The sequence below is a fragment of the Simochromis diagramma genome, unplaced genomic scaffold, assembly GCF_900408965.1.
Source record: "Simochromis diagramma unplaced genomic scaffold, fSimDia1.1 OVJJ01000501.1, whole genome shotgun sequence".
In the NCBI taxonomy this organism is placed as follows: domain Eukaryota; kingdom Metazoa; phylum Chordata; class Actinopteri; order Cichliformes; family Cichlidae; genus Simochromis; species Simochromis diagramma.
Genome location: NW_024387320.1, coordinates 5,425,329 through 5,440,731, shown reverse-complemented (window position 1 = coordinate 5,440,731; position 15,403 = coordinate 5,425,329). Strand labels below are relative to the sequence as shown.

General features: G+C 38.6%; 1 protein-coding gene across 3 annotated transcripts in view; it reads right to left on the bottom strand.

Moving 5' to 3' along the window:
• Window positions 1-7,823: 7,823 nt before the first annotated feature.
• The window catches only part of dachd (dachshund d), a 93,502-nt gene continuing 85,922 nt past the window's right edge, over window positions 7,824-15,403 (bottom strand). For 2 of the 3 annotated variants that reach the window (XM_040005333.1, XM_040005332.1), the window contains exons 9-11: window positions 14,754-14,897; window positions 13,576-13,644; window positions 7,824-9,560 (exon numbers count right to left, since the gene is read on the bottom strand). In XM_040005333.1, coding sequence (XP_039861267.1) covers window positions 9,523-9,560; window positions 13,576-13,644; window positions 14,754-14,897 — 251 coding nt within the window. In that variant the 3' untranslated portion in view covers window positions 7,824-9,522. The remainder of the gene's footprint in view (window positions 9,561-13,575; window positions 13,645-14,753; window positions 14,898-15,403) is intronic. The other variant, XM_040005334.1, reaches the window with a different exon arrangement.

Sequence of the window (15,403 nt, the reverse complement as noted above, 5' to 3'; positions counted from 1 at the left end):
TAAACTTGAAATGGATCTACAAAAATTCCCTTGTGCAAATATATCTTCTTATTTCTTAGCCCATTGTTTGCTTTACTTGCTCTATGTCAGTGACAGATGTTACTCATGTTAAGTTTTAGATAAATAAACCAAATCATTAATGATATGAATGCAGGAGCATGAAAACTAATAGGTATTAAGGCTTCAGCCACACCAAACAATTCAATGAGTTAGGAATTGTTTCTCTCACTTAAAGACATAAATCACCAACTGGAGCTACTTTGGTAACCTACTACTTTTCTCATCTGAGAATATTAACCACATCACAAAGGGAATGTTGATGAATTTAGAATACCAATTTAGAATTACGTTTTAACCCTCAGTGTATTTACAGAATTAAACCTTTTTAAACATATATATTACCATTTTAGCAACAGAAACACCAACATATGATACATGTTTCAAGTTTTCAGGGCCCCAGTATTGAAACTAAATATTGAGTTTGTGACACAGTTCCCTGACTTTTTTCTTTATGATGCCACAGGAACAAACTAAAGTAAAAGGAATGACTGCGTCCATCATACGCTACTGTGGTGGTGGTGCTAAAAGGCTTGCAGAGGCCGACTTTTGTGTAGTTCCACGGTGTACTAATCTGAAATACAGGTGAAAAAGTCAGACAACAGAAGACATGAACCACTTACGTCAATTCTCATATTTCCTCTGAGGGCAGGACAGGGTCCCTCACCTTAGGAAGCCTAGGAGCAACACCTCAGAGTACACTCATTTCACTCGGTTGGGTCCACTCTCCATTTATATTAGAAAAAAATAACCTTCTGTTGTCACCGCAGGTGTAATTAATTACTTTGGCAATTTCCTTCAATACCAAAATATTTTTTTTGTCATGGCGTACAAAGGTTAAATAAATGCATAAAACTATCAAATCATTTAATGTGTGCCACATATTCAATAATTTATTCATGTTTACTGAGGTAATATAAGATTTAATGAATATTAGGTTTATATACTGAATAGATTTAAATCTTCACATTTCTCTCTATGAATAACAATAATGATCCTTGTGGAAGAAATCAAATTTCCTATTGACTATGGATCATGTGACAGCTAGTACTCCTACTGGCTCACAAAGACATGGGGAGAACATGCAGAGTCCACAAAGAAAGGCAGAATCCTGTATTAAACCCAGAAGCAACAGTATTAAGCACCACATCACTGTACCATCCCCAAAACAGAGGTAATACTGAACTTTGCATCATTGTGGCCCATGATATAAACTTAAAAGAGTGCTAATGATGCTGATGTTGGTGCTAATTAGTGCTACATAACATAAGTATAATTTTACTTACCAAAAAATAAATTCTTGGACAGACTGTTTGTACTTTTTTTTTGATAATAATACATCTTATTTGGCAGAAAATTATATTATGAAAGGCACCAACACCACAAACACAGTCAGGAAGTTTAATTCATGATTTGAATTAGCCAAAGTGAAACCCAGTCAGCATCTACCTGTAGCGTAGTGCTTCCACAAATTAATCAAATTGAAATAGGAAAATAAAAACCCATAGCTATCATCAGTGTTGGTCAAGTTACTTGAAAAAAGTAATCAGTAACTAATTACTGATTACTTCCCCAAAAAGTAATCCCGTTACCTTACTGATTACTTATTTTCAAAAGTAAGTAATTACTTAGTTACTTTTTAAAAACACAATTTACAACCTTAGGTGATAAAGCGATAGATCTTTGAGGCCAATTCTACTTTTTCTACATAATCCATCATACAAAATGTAATCAAATGGAAAAGCCTCTTTTTAAAACTTGTTTTATTAGTTTTAATCTTTTAACTTTATGCATCAAGCAAAAATTTAATTATATGCAACATTCTCTGACTTAACATTTAAACCTATTTTCTGCACATTCCAGCACACAAAATATTTTTTTTGTGTGTGTGTTTACACTCACTCTTTCAAATAGATGCAAGTAAAACACAGCAGAAAATAAATAAAGTCAAAGACTAGCGGTCCTTTTGCTCTATTTTCACATGTAAAGCAAGAGTCGGGTAGGCGGAGGTATACCCTGGTGCAGGTGAGCCGCAGCGGTCAGTTGAATAATCCGCGAGTTTCTCTGTGAATTTCCCATTACGTCGTTGCGCACTCGGTGCTTGCTTGGAAGTTTAGGGGTTTTTTCCGCTGTAAAAAGAAGTTTTCTTCCCACGCACAACGGACGCTAATGTTTTTGTCACTTTTTATGGAATCAAACTCAAAGTAAGATCAGTACTTTCACGCTTTTAAACGCTGCACGCTCATACTCTCTCCCGCACTCCATATATGATCCATTGTTGATCTGCACACAGCTGTTGTCACGAACGTCGCACTCCCTTATGTCACTGTCATGAGAGATTCTTGCAAGAAAATTCACGGTTTTAGTAACGCAGTAACGCAGCGTTCCTAGGGGAAAGTAACGGTAATCTAATTACCGTTTTTGCAATAGTAATCCCTTACTTTACTCGTTACTTGAAAAAAGTATTCAGATTACAGTAACACGTTACAAGTAAATCAGTTATAGAAACCGAGGCCAGGCCTGTGCTAGATCATACTATCCAAGATAACAGTGATATAAATATTAAAATGATATAAAAATGTCATATCATGATATCGTTGCTATAGCAACATTAACATGTCTACACAACAAGACAACTATGAGCCAGGCATGTCTGACGGTGAGTAAGGATTTACTACCTAAACAGGGAGCCACTTCAACAAACTCCAACAAAGCAGAGTTTTGCAGAATATACAAGTAAACAGGATGAGCTGATGTTAGATGGGAATTACTGATGTGGTCATGTGGTGGAAAACATGGCTTTAGCAGGTGGTTTAAAAGCTCTGTATCTTTAAGATTCACTATGTGACAATACTGATTTGTTAGTAGGTTAAGTTGCTTTAGTTATCGTTAAACTAAAGTATTACGCAGTTGTTTTATGTACTACTCAAAGAAAAATTAAAGGAACACTTCTTAATTACAAAATAGCATCAAGAGGGCATTGTCTCCATGCATACAAGCACGTGGAGCCCATCGAAACTGCTAAGTACCATTTTGAGTTGCTGCAATAAAATTAGTGAGAGAAGCATTATTTTTTCACTTTGTTTTCTGGAGTCTCTTTGAATTCAGCCCTCTGTAGGTTAATAATTTTCATTTGCACTAATCAGTGCGGCATCCTTTTGTTCCTAACACATTAGCCAGTCAATTTGAAGATAGCTATTCAACACGATTGTTGTGATCGGGTGTGTTTTCAAAATGTTCCTTTAATTTTTTTAAGGAGTGTACCTATATTAAAATTTCAAGAACACTAACTAGGCTATGCTGTCTCACAGCTATTGCATTATAATGCTGTGCTTGTGTCAATGGATTCACACTTTGAATTAGGTAGTGTGTCATCAGTGACAGTAGCTCATTGAAAAAGAAGGATGGATAAGTCCCTTCATTTACTTATACTTACAATTTGGTGCTGCTTGCAAGCTGCAAACATCAGTACCCTCCATCATCATAAATATCATCATCATCATCATCACAGATTTTTTGGAAATATCGTGATATAATTTTGAAACCGTTCCTATATCTGGTTGTAAACACAAACTCTAAAGTCAGTCATGTTAACATTAGTGTCTGTGGAAACTGACTGAACCAGCCTCAAGTGGCCATTCCAGAAAATGTAGTTTATGGCGTTTTGCACTGACTTAATTTTTCAGCCCAGGAGTTTTAATATGGTGCACATTGTCTGTAACTGCCTGTATCCAGTTAAGTTGAATATCAAAAGAATTTTAAGCTAGTGATGTATTATGACTTCCTTTAAAAGAAAAAAAAGTAACTGCAGTCATTAAATGTTGGACTTGAATATCTGGTTCCTGTGTTTACAACATCAGAGGGTTTTTTCATCATGCATACACATATTTAAGCAAAAACCCTTGTTTATTTTTCCGGGTGTTAACCCATTACCTCACCAGTACAACATAAGTCTTAAATTGGCCCTCCACAATCCTTTAGTAAAAAATAAAATAAAGAAAAATACTCCATACAATGTTGCGCACATCACCCTTTTTTACCAACCTGGTCTGAGACCTTTCTCCATCGCCTCACTGACATTAAGGTGGTGCTGTGTAGAGACATTTCCATTCAACAAACTTGTTGACATAGTTATCAGACATCAAAGAGCCTTGTGTCATTTTGAAAAGGCCTTATGAGAGTAATGGAGATGTTAAAGGCCGCGTTGGCCCCAAATATCACAAAAGGATGAGAGGATATGAGCACGCTTTGACTGAAGACTCAAAGGAAGGCATGATAGAAACATAGTTAAAAAAAAAAAATCTGAAATGCATTCACTAGAGAGAGGGGGGGAAGAGCTCGGCTTCATTTCCGCCTAAGAAGCGCAGAGTTAAAAGGTGGCCCCTGTACAAATGAAACTCAATTTCACGCCACATTATCCCTCCCTGTTCTCTTTCCTGGCTTTCATTTTCATTAAGACCAGAGACAATCATAAATTAATAATTACTGCCGAATGTCTAAGCACAGGCCGCCGTCCTACAGCCCTCCTCTCGCTTCTGTCGTCTTCCATGTTCATGCTTGCAAAATGTTAATTTAGGTAATGTGGCCTGGCCCTTGTCAGATAAAACTGTTTTGTAGTTTCACTAATGCATAATGGTCTATCTGATTAGGTGACATTAGTCCCATCTTTCAGATGATCAGCCTGCACCTTCCTAATGCCTCTCCACAGACTCCAGGTCACCACTGAGTTATCAAGAGACATGCAATATTACTGCCTTCACTAAATGGTCATCGCCTGGCTGGGATGATGAGCGAGGAATTAGTTGGGGTTAACTATGTAGTTGACACGAAGTTGAAGCATAAATAAAGCTTCATTTCTCACTTGTGAAACTTTTCATCCTTTAAGTGCAAAAAAATCTGTTGCCGATCTTAAGCTAACCATGCAAGCACAAAACATCAACCAAGTCGCATTGTGACATTGGATGAACCAAAAGGATCATGCAAGAATAATCATGTGTTCATGATGTCTTCATGAGCGCATCGACACATCGAGCCAAGTAAGTAAAACACACAGCTCACAAGGTTTTCAGTGCTTTGAATATGCAATCAGCAGTGTGCTTTCCGCACTACGTTGAAGCAAAAAAGAAAAAGAAAAAAAGGCAACAGCACATCTATAATGCACATTTGGTATTTAAAGTCTTTGTGCCTCATGGTCATATTTGTACTGAATTGAATTTATTACAAAATGTGCAGTGATATGAAACATGTAGCTGCAGGGCCTTTTCTCTCACATGCAAGTGCAGGAAAATGCATCAGATAGAGAAATAAACAGAATATCTGAGTAATAGCTGAGAACAGCCCACATCTCAGAAGCTCACTGGAGGTGAGCAGAGTGAATCTTTCACTGCAGCGCAAAGAAGGAACCTTGGAGTCATTTGATGGATCAAGTGGACGTTATGCAAGTTTCTTTCAAACGATAGTGAACTTAAGTTTTTACTGAGTGGAGCGTTGACAGCCAGTGTGAGTCTGAACTCCACGAGAAGCATGGTTTCATGATTGATTGCCCACTGTGTGTCATATTGTTCTTTCAAGGTTGATTGAAACTTTAACCTCATTTTTAATAAAAAGAAGAAAAGCTTGAAATATTTTAGGCCTTGAATTTTTACAATGCAGCACTGAATTATGCAGCAATCAGTCAATTATTCATCTCTGTGGCTGTGTTATGGCCATGCTTTAAAAAGCATGCAAAATGGGAATGGGCCAAGCATGCTGTGTCAACACATTTCACTCAGAATTGCTTACTAGAGAAATTTGTCTTTCAATGTCGATTTTATATTTTTTATGTGCTTTAAGAGCTGTACCTGTTACAGTTACTTGAAAATAATCCCTGTGGATAGGTGTTGTGAATCAAAAACAAAAGCAATAAATCAAGAAAAGCGTTTACAAGCATCTACCTATTAATTGTTTTTATTCTGAACAAAAGTCCCATGGAATTTTTGTTCGTACAACTAAAAACTAAATGTAGTGCAGAATGTGTCAGGACATCCAGCTCCACATAAAAAAAGAAATATTATCCAGGGTTGCTGCCTTCCTCTTGGTATTTTTAATTAAACAAGTCCCTTATTTAATGCTTTCCATTTTATATTTGTTCCTTCAAAATCCCCACCCCCACCCCCACCCCCCCAAAAAAAACAACAAAAAAGAGTGGTCCACTTATGACCACGGTTCCTTTTTGGTATTGTAGGCATGTACTTGTGTGTATGTGTGTGTTTCAAAATGGAGCAGCTGACAGGACAGGACAGATTCAAACCTACACCCCTGCAGTCTTTCAATATATGGTTACCAGGTGAGCTATGGCGGCAACTCAGGTGAAACACTTTAAATAAAGAATTACAGGAACCTGTATTTCTCTATGTGTTTCATGTGAAAAATCTGAAAATAAATAAACTGTTGTGACTAAGACCTATGTATTTTCTGTTATATTATATAAAAAAGGCATTTAATTAATATTTTCAATTTTGTTTTTGTTTCCTAAAAAAAAGTGGTCCACTCATGAGCTGTGTAAAACAACGGTCCCCTTTTGGTACAGTAGGAGTGTACACTGTGTGTGTGTGTGTGTGTGTGTGTGTATGCGCAGCTACTTTGTTTCTCCTTGCAAGTGCATGGTCATTAGGTTTATTTTTATATTTATTTTTAAGGACAGTGGAGAGCAGACAGGAAAGAGCAAGTGGAGGATGGCATGCAGAAAACCGCCCAGTGCAGACTCAAGCCTCGCAGGCGTCTGCGATGTTTCAGCATATGGATCACCTACTCAACCAGGTGAGCTTCAACACAGGTGAAGTGCTTCTGTTAAATAATTACAGGAACCTGTATTTCCTCTAATTTTCTTGTGAAAAATGATCAAATGAGTAACCGATTGTGACTAATGACTAAAACCTGCGTCGCAGCCTCACGATTTGACAGCTTTCAAAAACTTTTAATGAATTTGTGCTTACCTCAGCTAGTACTTTAAGTGTGCAAAGGAAATTATTCCACTGTGGACACGACCGGGTCAGAAAACATGCACACAAGGAAAACATATTATGCTGCCGAAACGTTGCCAATATCACACTCACAAAACAAAAAGGCAGCACGACTATAACAGCTTTATGATTTCTCAACAGCTCAGCGAGACCCCAAGTGCTTTTTAATGTGGATATTATGAAGCATGGCCATTCATCGTGCAGGGCTGGTTAAAGGGAGTGTTTTTGTTTATCATTTTAGGGCAATATATTGTGAATTAGCATCATACACACGGAAGTACACATGAAGTAATTTATTTACAGTGAGCTTGGTCACACCCTCATTTGCGTCTTTTATCTAAGATCAGCCTATGCATTAAACACACACACACACAAGTCAAAGGGCACACTCGCACTTGCATCTGGAGTCAGTGAAAAGAAAGGAAATTGTACACAAGTTATTCCCATCATCTGATTATACACATTTTTTTACTGCTTTAAAAAGCAAAGAACAATATGTTCATTCATTCTTAATACATAGAAAAGAGTTAAAAGTCTGAAGGCTGATTGTAAATGTCCCTAAAATGAACACAACTATACGACTTAGAACCTCAAAGAAAGCAGATGCCCCCATGTTTCCATAAAATCATGTTTGGGTATCGCAGTGGTAAAGATCTGTGTGTTTATGTTTCAGCAATATCAATGTGCAATCTGGAAATGTTACATCAGCGTATTGTGGGGCAACCGCTTCAAACACATCAATGGCACAGAACCGTGTCACAAACATTGGGTTTATCATCAACATGTTAACTTTATTTGAATTTGAAATACAATGAAGAGATGATTCAAGAAGTTATATAAGTTATCAATGACAACAGACCTAGACACTCCATTGAGAACAAAAAAGAACAAACATTGTGAACATGGGACACTCTCCCTCCTCCTCCTCCTCCTTCTTCTCCTGATTATAACGCAAAAGGTCTAAACTGTTTTGCAGTTAAAGGACTGACATCAGTTTATGTCTTGAGAATATACACAGGTGTTTCAGCACCAAAACTCCAAAAGTCTTTAGGGAAAGTAACAGTAAAATTATGAATTTTTTTTCTTTTCTTATCGGGATATCTTGAAACACTATAAAAAAAAACTAAAATAAAAAAAGTGTATTTGTATAGGTCAACCAGGGATTAGAGCAATGTAATCAAATAGCGTTTAGATTTGAAAGGTTGCATCATGACTGATTGTTTTTCAAGCTGACACGACAATAATTCATCTTTTTTCTTCTTCTTCTTTTTTTTTTAAAAAACGCATCGAGAGGTGCTGATTTCTGAGTGTGCCTCATGACAAAAATGTACAGTAAATTTCAAGAAATATTACCTCTGTTACAAAGATTACAGTAGTATTGACAGCAAAAAAAACAAAACAAAAAAAACGTCATTTTTGAAAGTGAAACGTTTGTTAATTATGTTTTTAAAATCATCCGGGCTTGAGTGAGTCAACCCTAGTATTTGTTCAGCACAATATAGGATTTATTAAATATCATAATTCCAGGACAAACATTTACATGCCTGCATGCTTTCTCACCAAAATGGCAGCTATAGGAAAGGATGACGGCTCAGAGATAGAACGAAACAAAACGGAAAAAAAAGAACAAAAAAACAAAACAAAAACTGAAGGTTTATATAAATGGCGGTATTGTTTGCCTAATAGTTCTACTGCATACACAATACCTCTTAACATTATATACACATACCTTATCAATCCACTCGGGTTCGACTGGAGTGAGTTTTTCCTATCAGCATCATCGGATCTCGTATGTACAACAAATGTAAAAAGGAAACTTGATTGTATTATCATCTAATTTAGAAAACATGAAAATCAAACATCAGTCGTCTTCTTCTTCTTTTGATGAACACATGGATAAACTCACGTTTCCCCTCCCTCCCCCTTCCCACCCCGCCCACACACAAAGGTTCATCTCGTTAGCTTCTCAAAATTCAATTTGAAATACAAAACAGAACTTCAGTCGGATTTCTTCTTCTTCTTCTTTTTTTTTTTTTTGAAGCTTTCTCGCTGGCTGAGATACAGTATAAAAATCTTCAGTGCTGTGAATTTATGAGTTATTACCAACCATGTACCATGGGTACATTTTTACTGTGCTCAATATATATGTTTATCCTTCACGTTGGCCAAGCTGTTGTGTCAAAACCTGCTTCGTCAAACTATTTCATAGTTGGCCTCTGCGATGAAAAAAAGACTCCTTATTCTACATTCAAACTCAACCTTGTCCAGCACTGGGGTGAACACAGCATGTCCATTGAACTCCTACAAGCAGCTTGACTTCCTTCCACTACTAAATCTGCCTGGATAAGGGCTCTCGAAAGTCTTCGTGAGTTTTCTTTTCTTTCTTTCTCCCCACCCCGCCCCCTTTTTTTCTCTCTCTCTCTCTTTTTTTTTTTTTAAATTCCTCCAGCTCCTCGTGGCCTTATCAGTACATCACTGTGGTTTTCAAGAAAAGTCTTCCATCTGCAACAGAGAACACACAGAAGCCAAAGATTAGCCAACAGCTAACATCCCGCTGACGTAAAAAGCACTACTCAGGATGCGATTGTTGATGAAACCTAACTTTGAAATGTTGCCCTGTAGTCTTTCAATTTCAGCGGCACCGCTATGAATTCATAAACTGATTTGGGGATAAGATTAAGTTAGCAGCCATGACAAATATGATTAAATATCATGCAGACTTTTTACTTTATTACTTCCAACCACTACAAGAAACTTGGTGATATCAGAGGGAAAACACCAATACAAAGTGTGGCACGCTACATCAGCATAGATATATAAACACAGAGCGTACATGCATATTTTAATGCCAACAGTGTAAAAGCAGTTATAACAATGACGCACGAGACTCATCACACATATTTAACACATCTAAACTGATATCCTTGTTGAACATAATCCTGCACTTACGGCGTAAGGCGCTCGCTAAGTGACATTTCCTGCATGGGAATGGTGTTTATTAGAAATGGCAGACATTCCATTGCTACGTTATCTCCAGACACCTCCAACCTAACGAGCTTTGTCCATTTCAGGCAAACACTCTTGTCTGAGTGTTCGCCTGAGCGAGCAGCGCTGCTCCGACACTGAGCTGGTAAAAGCATCTGTTAGGCACAGCTCAGGAGCATGTTTGACGTTTATTACCTTCACATTTCCTCTGCCGGAGAGTGCCACGGTAATGCCTTTAAGAAGCACACCTCTCCATGGCAGTGCGCCTAAATAATTCAATGTTAAAGAGAAACACGCACAAAGGCGTTTAGCGGCGCGCGTTGTCGGACATGACACAAGCCGTGCAGGACATCAGAGACGGCGCTTGACTACTATTCCGCCGAGCCGCAGAGGATGCACCTGATTACGATGTCTTGGAAACAGAAGAGACAGCATTCACTTCCGCTAATTAAAAACATCCTATTGCTGTTATTTTAACACACATTTTTGGGGTGCTTTATTATCATCTATATGCTCATTACATTATCAATATTTTATCAATTAGTCCTGCCCTCCCTTTTAGGCTGTGTTTTATGAATTGTGCACAGACGGGGAAGACAACAAAAGCTTGTTGTGTGTACGAGTGTGTGTGTGTGTGTATGTACTGTATGTTTGGGGGGGGGGAAGGATGAGGGGTGTACAAACACACAGGCTAATTACCCAGCACTGCTGTAGGTCTCAAAGGCATTGCACTCTGGCTGCCTCTATTCAAGCAACAACCACTGAGTTCTGTGTAAAAGTCATTACAGCATGAATGCAGCAGTAGCAAGAACAGAAAGCCAAAGATGGAGGGGGGTGGGGGTGTTTGAATTTGTGCGAGTGTGTGTGTGGGGGGGTGTGAGTTAGGTATGCACAACTCGACGCACACATGCACACAAGCCCACAACAGCAGATCAAGCATCACCTCGCAGTCTGTCTGCCTGCCTGCCCAGCTTCACAGTTGGAGCAATTTATAGGGGTGTTAATGAAAACAAAGAGAATGCGATTATTTGATAGAGGATGACATTTAATACACTGTCGAGAGGGGCTTAAACATCGCGGCGTTTTGCTCCTGACAGATGAAATGATCACGAAAGCGAGGGGGGGAGGGGGGAGGTGGGAACTCGACAAACAAATCTCCCCGATTCAAATACTTCCTGAAATCGGCGCTGATATTAGCGCAAATGTTGAAACATCTGCTTTACACACGCGACGGGGGGAAAAAAACCCCCCGAAAAACTGGCGACGTCTTGACACGTTGTTTTATGAAAGGCTGTCTCATTAAAATATGTTAAAACTTTTCGTATTTTTATATTCAAATCAAGATGAAAAGTTCATTAAAGAGAATAAATATTTCATTAGATGCTAAATAAAACAAAGGGAATTTTTGGCTTCTCTCAGCATAAAATTCCTTTGAAAGATTAATTAATACATGTAAATTATGCAAATTATGCCCATGCAAATATTTTATGAAGACAATTAAGGGATCCATTAATTACAGTCTTTTTTTGCTTCAGTGACATTCATTCATTTAATTTTAATTTCACTTTAACTGTTTTGATGTTTAATCTTGCAACAAAGAACTTTATCTCCGCGCGCAGGGTCGTGTAAACTTGCCGAACACGTCGAGTGGGGAAGCGGCAGGGAACCAGAGAAGATACTGGGGGAAGATATTCGCGTGCGCACCGTTGCCAGGCAGTACTGGCGAGGTACAGTCCCAGTAGCTCGCCTGCCTGTGAAAAGAGCCACGCTCCCTCTTGGACCCGATTCAAAACACTGTAAAAGCAATTAATAAACACAGACTGTGTTAATATCGCAGAATTAGAGAAGTGTGACAAAAGACAAATAGAAATAATTAGTTCTCTAAAATTATGCCCTCATTATTTTTTTTTTTTCCACCCCTCTCTCTCTCGCTCCCTCTCCCTCCCCGTTCGCCTCCCTGAGTTTGGAGTTGAGAATATACCCACACATTTCTCTCGGCTTTCATGCGAGTGATAGGCTTGTTTTTTTCCCCCTTCTGCTTGTGTAATTTATCAACATCATTTTTTGCCATTTGAGGTTAATTATACGGCGAGGCTTGCAGAGTAGAGTAGAGGAGACATGGGTGGCAGACAAATGCTTCTCTAATTGAACAAAACACAAAGTGCAGCCTGTTATTCGGTTTCCGCCTTCATTCCACTCTTCGAGGCAATGATCAGAGTGATTGAGAGACCACAAAAATTATATGCTCTACGCTCCCATCATGGTGTTTCGAACCGGGATTAGACGAGGAAAAATAATCATTTCGACCCCGACTTTACATCGCAGCAGGACAATGGCTGCTGTCACTTTAAGTGCAAAAGCTTTAACACATTGAATCTGACACAATTACATCACAAAGAGGCAGGCTCTTGACGAAAGTGTGAAATATTAGAAATTAAAGGGGGCTAAATATACTAATTTGGTATGAAATAGAGAGCTATAATTGCACTGTATCTGGAAGTTATCTTTTAAATGATGACATATGGATTTCCCTTTTTTTTTTTCCTCTTTCTTTTTTTCGGGTGGGGTGGGTGGGGGCATCAAACTGTTTCAGATCCCCGCAGTGACTGAATGACATTTAATTAAGGAGGAGTCATTATTTCTCTTGCTACATTTCTCTTATTTTTGCCCTTTCACAAAATATCAGTTCAAGTAGACTAATCATACATTAAAGAGTTAAAGGGACCTAACTTATTCACAAAGATGAACATTCCCCCACTTTTCACAGCAAATTACATGCAGCCTTTTCCTGGATAAATTGGGACCTCTCCCACTGATAAGGGCGGTTCTGAGCAGACGCAGCTGAGGCGTATTAAAGCATTACGTTCGAGTAATAATGAGGATATTCAACCTCTGTGAGGTGTCTTGTATCTGGGTAAACACAGATAGCAGACAGTCTACAGAGGTTATCGCTGGAGCGCCCTTCCCCAAACACATACTGCACCCCCAAGGCTAACAAACAAACAAACCATTAAAAATGTACAAGGCTTATTCATAAAATGGATTGATTTGCCCCGTTTATGACTATCAAAGGAGGGATTCCACTGCTTTTTGTGGTTTTATGACTCATTAATGCCGCCTGAGTTGTAAATAAACAACTTTTTTTTAAAGTCTTTTTTTTTTTCCACGACCTTACAGCTTAGCTTTTTCGCTATTTTCCAGCTCTATCCCACGCGAGTTTTACCTCTTTCCCTAAAAGCATCACACCCACTAAAAGTCAAGAGAAAGAACAATATTATTTCTACAGAAAACCAATGATCTTGACCTAGTGCTGTGGCCCAGATGGTGAGCTGTATGTCTGAACAGCAGGCACAGAAACACTAATGTTCATAAACTGAAGCAGCGTGGGCGTGTGTGTGTGTGTGTGTGTGTGTGTGTGTGTGCGCAAAGGAGGGTGAGAGAGAAAGGGAGTGGGGGGACAACAGAGGAGGAGAGCAAAAGTGAGAGCCAGAGAAAGAGAGGGAGATTTATTGTCTCATCTGAGCCCCTGTACCTTGTATTGTCCTTTCAGCATCTGTTCTCCCACTGCTGCGGTCACTCTCCATCTCAGGGGTCAGAGAGTCTGAGAGAAGAGAGGGATCACCGCCGTTAAACATCCCTGACATCCACCTATCACAATGCCACTTTCACAGCATCATTCATTCAAAACAAGAGACTAAGATGTCAATCTCTATCTAAGCCGCATGTGCGTCCCGTTTCTCGCTTTAATTACCAACAGTGTTTGGGAGGGTGGGAGAGAAAGAAAGAAATCCTTGATTTAACACTTTGAAATAACAATCTTTTAAACTAAAAACCCCAGCGTGGCTTGATGAAATAAAGCTAGCAAAGCAACGTTACACCTGCACCTAATATGAACAGTCGTGTTTTGATTTTTTTTTCTAATTGCCTTAATAACTCCATACTGCGCACCGCTAGTGGCAGACCAGTGAACTAATGATAAAAGAATGCCACTTTGATACGGCTGAGCTTGTGCATTAATGACTGACGCATTGAAGTGAACGTTTCTTTTACAAATGGAACTGGGCTTCTGCCAGCTTAGAGCTGTCAGATAAACACAGTGATCAATAATTGAGGAAATGTACTTGTACCTCAAAGGTGCTGGAAAGGTGTGCTTGTCTGTGTGCTTACACTGGGATACATCCCTGTGTAGAGTACTCGTTAGAGCTGAAAACGTCAGCCAATCGGCTTGCAGACAGAGAGCAAAATAAATCATTTGGAACTATTTTGTTCATCAATTAATGCTGATGTTGTCTGTTCCAGCCTTCTAAACGCGTATCATAGTCAACGTAATGTATTTTGCCTCTGACAGAACAAAGGTAATCATGTAAAGATATGTCACCATGGATATTTTAGACATGTTAAATGACTAATCAATTAATCAAGAGGTAGATTAAATGATAATTGAAATGACTGGGTGCTGTAATAGTAGTAGAAGGACATAATGAGAACAGAAAGCAAATGTATAAGTTGACTGTGGGAAAGTTGCAGTTGAAATGAGATAGCAACTAAAAAATAATTGATGTGGATTAATAATAGATCATTTTTGTTTTGTTTTATCACTTTTCCTCGGGAAGAATTCCAGCATTTGATTTCTTTTCCTTATTTGTCCCTCTAAATTCCACACTTAAGTAGTCATGTACAGCAACACTGGCTCACTGTGGAGTGTCTGACCGTTGAGTGAGCGCATGCTGTCAGAGGGCGAGGGCTGCTTCAGGGTCTGCTCGGCCTGCTCTCTCCTTTTGGATTCATACTCCAGAGCTTCTTGGAGTTTCCTCTTGGCCTTCTTCTCCTTCTTCAGACGCTTCTGAATGATGGCTAAGACGAGGGAAAGACCACAGCGGGAAAATAAAATGAGCTCTGGGGCAAATTAGCGGAGCCTTATTTTCAAATGAAATGCGATTATCACCATACTCTAGCAGAAAGATGGTAATCTTTTTTTTAGTCAGTGTAGCACACTATTATGGAAAAGGGAAACTCAATTAATCCTAAATATTTTATTATATATAAAGATATTTCCTTAAAGAAGAGATTCTGAGTAAATACTCACTGTGACTTAGTAAACTGCTAGAGGGAATTAAAGCTAATTGAAAAATTTATTGGGATATTTTTCATGAGTTTCTCTCATTAAACATAAACGATACAGTTAGCATATGACTGTGATGCATTTTACATGAGACTGAGAGTAAATCTGTATCGAGTGTGTATTTCCAATTATGTTAACAGACTAAGAGGGGGAAAACCAGAGCTATGCTATCACATTATGTGCAGCCACAGAAGCACACAGAAGCTTATGTCTGCTTTAATCAGAGGCATTAAACATA